The 8,011-nt window shown below is 41.8% G+C and overlaps 1 protein-coding gene and 1 long non-coding RNA gene across 5 annotated transcripts in view; one reads left to right on the top strand and one right to left on the bottom strand.

Annotated features, from left to right (window-relative positions):
• Positions 1–473: 473 nt before the first annotated feature.
• LOC112407035 (uncharacterized) lies at positions 474–3,227 on the bottom strand. Its single transcript, XR_003004656.1, has 3 exons — positions 3,173–3,227; positions 1,256–1,370; positions 474–1,012 (listed from the first exon to the last, which is right to left on the bottom strand). It is a non-coding gene; the product is annotated as an uncharacterized LOC112407035 (long non-coding RNA).
• A 4,567-nt stretch (positions 3,228–7,794) lies between these two features.
• Positions 7,795–8,011, top strand: part of NAIP (NLR family apoptosis inhibitory protein) — a 36,647-nt gene continuing 36,430 nt past the window's right edge. For 2 of the 4 annotated variants that reach the window (XM_024756161.1, XM_024756164.1), the window contains exon 1: positions 7,795–7,908. Coding sequence is in view for 1 of the 4 variants with exons in the window: in XM_024756163.1 (XP_024611931.1) it covers positions 7,812–7,908 (97 nt within the window). In the remaining 3 variants the exon portion in view is untranslated. The remainder of the gene's footprint in view (positions 7,909–8,011) is intronic. The other 2 variants (XM_024756162.1, XM_024756163.1) reach the window with 2 other exon arrangements.

The raw sequence follows: 8,011 nt of genomic DNA, 5'->3' as shown, positions 1-8,011 counted from the left end.
CACAACAGTGAGTGGCCTGTGTACCGCAAAAAAAAAACAAAAAACAAAACAAAACAAAACATTTATTTTATTTATTTTGGGCTGCGTTGGGTCTTCGTTGCTGCGTGCAGGCTTTCTCTAGTTGCAGTAAGTGGGGGCTAGTCTTCATTGCGGTGCGCAGGCTTCTCATTGTGGTGGCTTCTCGTTGTGGAGCACGGGCTCTAGGTGCATAGACTTCAGTAGTTGTGACACACGGGTTCTAGAGTGCAGGCTTAGTAGTTGTGGTGCATGGGCTTAGTTGCTCTGCGGCATGTGGAATCTTCCTGGACCAGGGATCAAACCTGTGTCCCCGCATTGGCAGGAGGATTCTTAACCACTGTACCACCAGGGAAGTCCCTCTTGCCCTTTTTTGGATTGCTTGTTTCCCACCATTCTTTGTTTTCCTAAACTAGTTTGGAAATTGTATACTCAATTTTTATTCTTTTAGAGGTTATTCTAGAAATTACAGTACACGTAATTCCTTAACTTGGGTCTTCTAGAAAGTAGAACCTCAGGCAAAGGTGAAAGTATTGTTGCTTTATTTGGGAGATGCAGATCTAGGGAAGTATGGTTAAGGAAAAAAAGGGAAAGTGAGACAAGGAGAAACAATATGTTATCACAGTGGCCAGGCTTGATAACAAACTGTGAAGAGTCATAGGAGTCTCCCAGCAAGTGTGTTCACTTAGAGTTTGGGACTTCTCCAGAAGGTTTATAAAGAGAAGCTGCCCCTCTGCACAGTCTGTCGAAGGGAGGAGGGGAGGGTGATGCAATTTCCTAACTTCTTCCATTTCCCACTAGCCAAGGCTTGCCACACAGGGCTGTGTCATCTGGTCCTTTGGTAACTGCTAAGGGAGCCAGCTGTCAGGCTCAGTGGTGTGGCGTTGCAGCCAACTCTGGAAGGTCAGATAGGCTTGGTGTAGTTCAGTTTGGACTCCAGCCCGCTCAGGAAGCTGGGCAAAGGCAGCAGCAGTGCAGAGGAGGAGGCGGGCAGCACCTTGGAAAGAAGGACGTGGCCAAGAGAATCTGAGGAAGCGCTGCTTCCAGTACTCCTTCATAACATCAAAACCTAAAGTTAACTTGTACCTTTACCCTCCCCACGGATAACACATTTAACCTCACTTTCCTCCTTCCTCACTTATTTATTATTATTGTTGTACATTTAATTCTTTTGGTGTTTCACTAGACATTTATATGTTTTAATCAGTTAGTATTTATTAAGATTTAATCACATATTTACCACTTTCATGGCTCTTGATTTATTCTTACATCTCAGATCTGTTGAGGATCATTTTCCTTCGACCTGAAGTACATTCTTCAGAATATACGAGTGTTCAGAATATATAGTATGCTACCTGTTATGTAAGGAAGAAGGAAAAATAAGAATATATATTTGTCTTAGCAAAAAGAAACAGTGGAAAACAATAGAGAAAGTCTATGAAACCAGAAGTTGGTTCAACCAATTGACAAATATTTTGCTAAGTTGACCAAGAGAAAAAAAAAGAAGACTCAAATTACTAAGATCGAGTGAAAGAGGAGACATCACTATGGACCTTACAAAAATAAAGATTGTAGGGGAATACTACAAACAGCTGGGGAAAAGAGTGAATTTTAATGGGTATAGAGTTTCTTCTTCGAGTGATGAAAATGTTCTAAGATTGATTGTGGTGATGGCTGTTCAACTCTGTGAACATACTAAAAACCACTGAATTATGCACTTTGAATAAGTTACGTTACATGTACGTGAAGTATATCTCAAGAAAGCTGTCTTTGAAAAAAATGAGGGAATTCTCTAGCGGTCCAGTGGTTAAAACTCTGCGCTTCCATTGCAGGGGGTACGGGTTCGATCCCTGGTCGGGGAACTAAGATCCCACAAGCCGCACCACGTGGCCGAAAAAAAAATTTTTTTTTTTAAATAAAAAGAAACACTGGAAGAATACATAGGGAACTAATAAAAATGGTTGCCTGGGGTGGTGGTGTAGCACAGCGGAGAGTAAGAATTATTTTAAAATATTTTTATATAGTTAACAATTTGAAGCCCTGTAAATGAATTAAGCATTCAAAAATAATAAAACTTATGGAATCCTGGGAAGTTGTGGTGAGGGAGATGAAAGTAATGTAGCTAATGTTAGCTGTTAGTTGAGGGCCTGAAAGCAATCATGTTCATCAAATAAGGTAATAGGTATGGAACTGGAGGTTGGAGGGGAACGGTAATAAAATTTCTTTTTCATTTATTTGGATCATAGTGCAAACAATACATTTCCACCTATATGTGGCAATACGTGCACTGTTTCTGTTTGTTGTGACCTTGTTTGCCCTTGAGAATAACTGCAAGGTGAAGATTGCAGTAGTATCTGGAGGCTGAAGAAGAGAGATAAGTAGATTAAAAGCATGTAAGTCCTGTATTTAAGAAGCACAGGTAACCCACTGTATATTTGAGTACATGCCATAATCAAACACTAATGTATGTTGAAACAGTGCGGGAACAACAGGGCTTCTGCTGCTCGGAATGGCAGTAGGGAAGAGCTGTAAACGTTTTGTACGATTTCTCAATACTTTGTGAAATGCCTCATGTTTGTGGTCCTGTGTTCAGCTGTCTGTATCTCTGTAGTGATCGGCAAATTTATAACATGAAATAATTTCTTGAGTGGTGAGAAAGAAAGGGTACAAGCAGCCCTTGGGAAGTGGGGTGGTAGAGTCCCATGATCTTTAGTAGGTGATAGAGTTTAGGCGAAAGGGCGAGAAGTTTGAGTCCCTGAGGCCTATAGTAAGGAAGAAAAGGGCACAGGAGATTGTCATGCTTCTGGGAAGTAGCCTCAGGAGTGTCCTAATACCCCTTTTGGGTTCAGTTCTATAAGAATAGAAGAGTCATTCTTTTCTTTCCACATTTTCTAATTCTCTTCTTGGGAGACTGATGGGGTTCTTATGGGATTTAAATTCTTGATTTCATGTGACTAAATTGTTATTTGAGTCACACCTCAGGCCAGAGCCCTGGAAGTAATGCACAGTTTGTTCATTTATTCATTAATTCTCTCAACAAGCCTTGTACACCTGCTGTCTGTCTGATGAGACCCTAGCCGTCAGGATATAGACACCAAGAAGAAGACAGAAACCCTAACCTTGTGGCTCTGTGACCCTCCCAGTCTAAGAGGCAGACTTTTAAAGACGTCAGCATGGGGACTTCCCTGGCAGTCCAGTGGTTAAGACTCTGCACTTCCACTGCAGGGGCCATGGGTTCGATTCCTGGTTGGGGCACTAAGATCCCACATGCCGCGTGGCGTGGCTAAAAAATAAAAACAAAAAATTAATTTAAAAAAAGAAGTGTGAAAGTGCTAATGATAAACCAAGTGCCTGGGAATGCAGAAGAGGGGCTGTAAAATGGGCTCAGATGCAAATTCAGATGCCTGAGGGGACCAGGCAAATACTTGAAAAGGGGCCAGGTAAATGCAAAGTGGTAGCATCTGGAAAGCACTGGTTCCATGTAAAGGAGGCAGCCTCTAGATGTTGGGCTTGGGTAGAAGAGAGATGTCGATTTCACCGTACACCTTTCTTTGTACCTTTTGAATTTTATACATGTGCATTTGTTACCTAGTCCAAAAGAAAAACGTTTTTTCAAAGGAGGTAACTATTACTCAGTCACAGCCTATTTTTTCTTTCTGAGAATGTAGTTTCCCTCGGGCAGTATATTTTGATATTTAAACAGAAACTGAAAAACTGGATTTTTAAGTGAATTCTCCTAAGTTTTAAATGTTGATGTCTAATTTTTTTAAAACCACACAGGCTAAATAAAACTTGCTTGCAGGCCGCCAATTAACGCACTTTGGCCTGGCCAGTCTCTTCTCTGTCCCTTATTAGGGCAGAATCTTTTAACTTTTAGATGTCAGGCTTTTCTGGGATATACCCGTTTTAGGGGATAATTCAATTTGGATTTTAGGTATTTAGAATCGATTCTTTAGAGGAAGAGGGAACTTTTAAGGATCTCTGGAATCGGTGATTCTAAGGGTGGTGTCTGGATCAGTAGCATCAGCAGCGTCATCGGGAACCTGTTAGAAATGCATATTCTTGGGCCCCATCACAGGCCTATTGAATCAGAGACTCTGGGAGTAGGCTTAGCAATCTGTGTTTTAACAAGTCTTCCAGGTGACTGTAATAAATGCTAAAGTAGGAGAACCACTGCCTCTAATCATATTACAGAGATACATAGATAACTTAAAAAACAGGTTCCTGGTCATAGAATTCTTCTGAACTTAAAAAAAAAATTAACTCAGGTAGCTTTACAGAAACCAAATCCCAAACCTGGAATTGATTTTTCATTTCTTTAGATTCTCCTTAAGAAGTTATTTGTATTAGAATTTTTTTTTTTTTTCAGTACGCGGGCCTCTCACTGTTGTGGCCTCTCCCGTTGCGGAGCACAGGCTCCAGACGCGCAGGCTCAGCAGCCATGGCTCACGGGCCCAGCCGCTCCGCGGCATGTGGGATCCTCCCAGACCGGGGCACAAACCCGTGTCCCCTGCATCGGCAGGTGGACTCTCAACCACTGCGCCACCAGCGAAGCCCCTCAAAATATTCAGATAATACAAATATCTACTTAGAAAATTCAAGAGGATTTACAATCATATATTAAAAGTAGACCAGGGACTTCCCTGGTGGTGCAGTGATTGAGAATCCCCTGCCAATGTAGGGGACACGGGTTCGAGCCCTGCCAGGAGGATCCCACGTGCCGCACAGCAACTGAGCCCATGCACCACAACTACTGAGCCCGCGGGCCTAGAGCCCGTGCTCTGCAACAACAGAAGCCACCGCAATGAGAAGCACGCGCACCACAACGAAGAGTAGGAGCTGCTCGTCACAACTAGAGAAAGCCCGTGTGCAGCAACGAAGACACAATGCAGCCAAAAATAAAGAGATAAAATACATTTATATTTTAAAAAGTAGATCAGAAAGAGTCCTATACATCATCAATAAACATTTAGAAAATAGAATAGTAAAAAAAAAAAAATTCACAACGGCAACAAAATCTACAGGGTGCTACAGTAACTGTAATGTGCCTTGGACACAGATGTACATAACATCATAGATGAAAAGTAAGGTTGATTGGGCAAAATTTTACAGGCAGAACAGTCAGCAGTGCAGAGAGTTTCCCTTGACCTCTGAACTTCCTGTAAAAAGAATTGCTGGTCTAGGAGCAGCTGGATGTACCAGGGAAAGTGTTTCAAAAAAACACTGTCCTTGTTATATGTGTTAATACAAAAGTTAGGAGGGGTCAGCTATTTAACAATGGTTGCTTCTTGGCTGGGTAAAGGGCCCTGTTGGACCAGAGCTTGGCTAGAGGAGTTCACATGCCGATGAGGCTGGTAACAGCTTGAAGACTTGCTAACTCAGCAATTGGCTAAACTACCAAAGTGGAGAGAGCATGAGCTTTCTGGGACACCTGGGTTTGCCTTTCCTTAATGTCTAGCCTTTATAGCAGCCAAACACAGTGGTTCAAAGTGCAGACTCTGTTGCCAGACTGTCTGGTTAATCTGAACCCCTTTGTGCCTGGGTTTTCTCATCTGTAAATTGTAGGTAATAAAAATAGCTACTTCATTTGGACTGTTAAAGGGATTAAATGGACATATCTAAGGTTTTTAGAACTGTGCCTGGCAAGTAGTAGGCTCTAAGCAAAATTTAGTTATTGTTGGTAATAATTACACAATATTATTGAAATGATTTTTAAAACTATAAACCCAGAAAAATTAAGAAAGCAGGAGGGGACCATCAGCATACAGAATATTTTAACAAATTTTTGGAAGGTGGAAACTCAAATGGAATGGTAGTAACCAGTGAAACAGACCAAAGGAGCCCACAGCCTGAATACACATGTAACCCCTGGGAGACTCTGTACTTTGTACAGAACCCTGGAGCAGCTGGGGGCCCAGAAAGCCAGGTTGAAGGCGGACAGGAATGATGGGAAGGGCTGAAAATCAAGAGACTAAATTAAAGTCTCTGCATGAGGCAATTGACTCCATCCACCCCACCATCAGACTATTTAATATGCAGGTGTTATTAACACTGAGGCAAAAAATTAGTGGATTCTTCTCTTCTAAAAAAATGGAATAAACTGTTTCAGCTGACTTAGAGGAGCTAGGGTGGGCCCTGGGCATCCCAAAACGAAGAATACTTCAAGAACTGGCCATTCTGTGCTCAAGGAACACACCAAGTGAGCTTTCAGCTACTAGCTCTGACTTTACAGCTAACTTGAAATCATTTTCTGAGGTGTTTCTTTGACATTGAGGGCTTCTCCAGGGTAAATCTTGGCTCCCCAATCTGTTCTCCATAAAGTAAAGGGCTTAGGTTCAGGTCACACTCATGTGGCTTTTCATCAGAATTTTTGGCCATAATTTTGATCAGTCAGCTTTGAAATTGCCTAATTTTCAAACATGAATTGAAAACCAAGGATCAGTACACATTTGAGGAAAGCTGGTAATGTGAAAAATGAACAAAAAGGTAAATGGTAATTAGCCTTGGAGGAAACAGATCATTCAGGAGGCAGGTGAACTTTATTTGTATTAGTACTGATAAAGATAATGTGTATATCGGGACCCACAAAATGGGGGCTGCCTCAGTGGCCCGACCCAAGTCACAAATCTAAACCCAAGTCAGCCTGCACTTACAGGAAACACCTGTCAAGGAAACCCAATATAAACCAATCACAATCCCCCAACTCAGCTTTACCTAGTTTGCCTGACCTGCTAGATGTATAATGAATCCCTGACCTCTTAGCCAATCATGCCTCTTCTCTATAAAACCCACTCTTTCCCCCATCCCTCTGGAGGAGTGCTGTGAGACAGTGTGCTCCCCCCAGTCTATGGATTGCTTTCCCTTGACTGAAGGACAACAAACTCATTATTAAGTTGTTTTAATTTTGTCATTTGACAGTATAGGAGAGGTTCATAAAAGATTGCGTTGGCTAAAAAAATCAGATCTTGTGAAAATAAGAAACAGACAACAAGAAAGAGCTGTGGGAAATTGAAAATATCATTGCTGAACTTAATAATTACCATTGGTGGGACTTCCCTGGTGGCCCGGTAGTTAAGACTCCACGCTCCCAATGCAGGGTGTCCAGGTTCCATCCATGGTCAGGAAACTAGATCCTGCATGCCGCAACTAAGATCCCGCGTGCCCCAACTGAAAGATCCCGCGTGCCGCAACTAAGACCCGGTGCAGCCAAATAAATAAATATTAAAAAAAGAATTTTTATTGGAAAGTTGGAAGATAATGAAGAGGAAACCTCCCAGAAAGTAAAGCCAAAGCACGGGAGAATATGTGAGCAAAAAAAAAAAAAAGATACGAACTTCAGTGATAAATTCCCATCTGAATAATGGGAATACCAGAAAGAGGGAAAAGAGGATAGTAGGCAGTAGGGAATTACCAAAGAAATTATAGAAGATAATTTCCCAGGGCTGATGGGAGGCCCACACGTTCAGCTTGAAACAAGTCCACTGGGTCCATTGAATGTAGAAAGACCCACACTGAGACACGATAACTTTGAAATTTTATAACCCACGGATAAGAGAGAAAACCCTAAAAGATACCAGAAAGATAGAAACTGCCGTCAAAGAAATAAGACTTATACTAGCACCAGAAACGTTAACCAATCTTAAATTATTTAGAATAAAACACTTCTGCTATGGGACTTGGTAGGTTTTGTGAGACCTTTTGGTTCCTGACTAAGCCCTGCTGACTCAGCACCCTAGACCATTTACTGGTGATTTCTCAGAAAACTGCAACTTGTTTTGAGTTTCAGTTCCTCAAATATGTTCTCACTGCTTCCCACTAAAAGACAAAGAGAGCATTCGTATTTACACTACGCATTCTCCTTCCATTTGACCGGGGCTCTGGATAAACCTCTAGGTAAGTAAATCTGGCAAAAGTGCTTTTCTTCCACACCTAAACTTATGACCCTCTTATTTCTCTTACTCTTGTTTCTCTCTTTGGAGGCAAGAGGACAGGCACT

Source organism: Neophocaena asiaeorientalis, unplaced genomic scaffold (assembly GCF_003031525.2).
Source record: "Neophocaena asiaeorientalis asiaeorientalis breed wild unplaced genomic scaffold, Neophocaena_asiaeorientalis_V1.1 scaffold376, whole genome shotgun sequence".
Classification (NCBI taxonomy): domain Eukaryota; kingdom Metazoa; phylum Chordata; class Mammalia; order Artiodactyla; family Phocoenidae; genus Neophocaena; species Neophocaena asiaeorientalis.
Note: the sequence above shows the minus strand (reverse complement) of the source record. Positions and strands in the feature narration are given on the sequence as shown.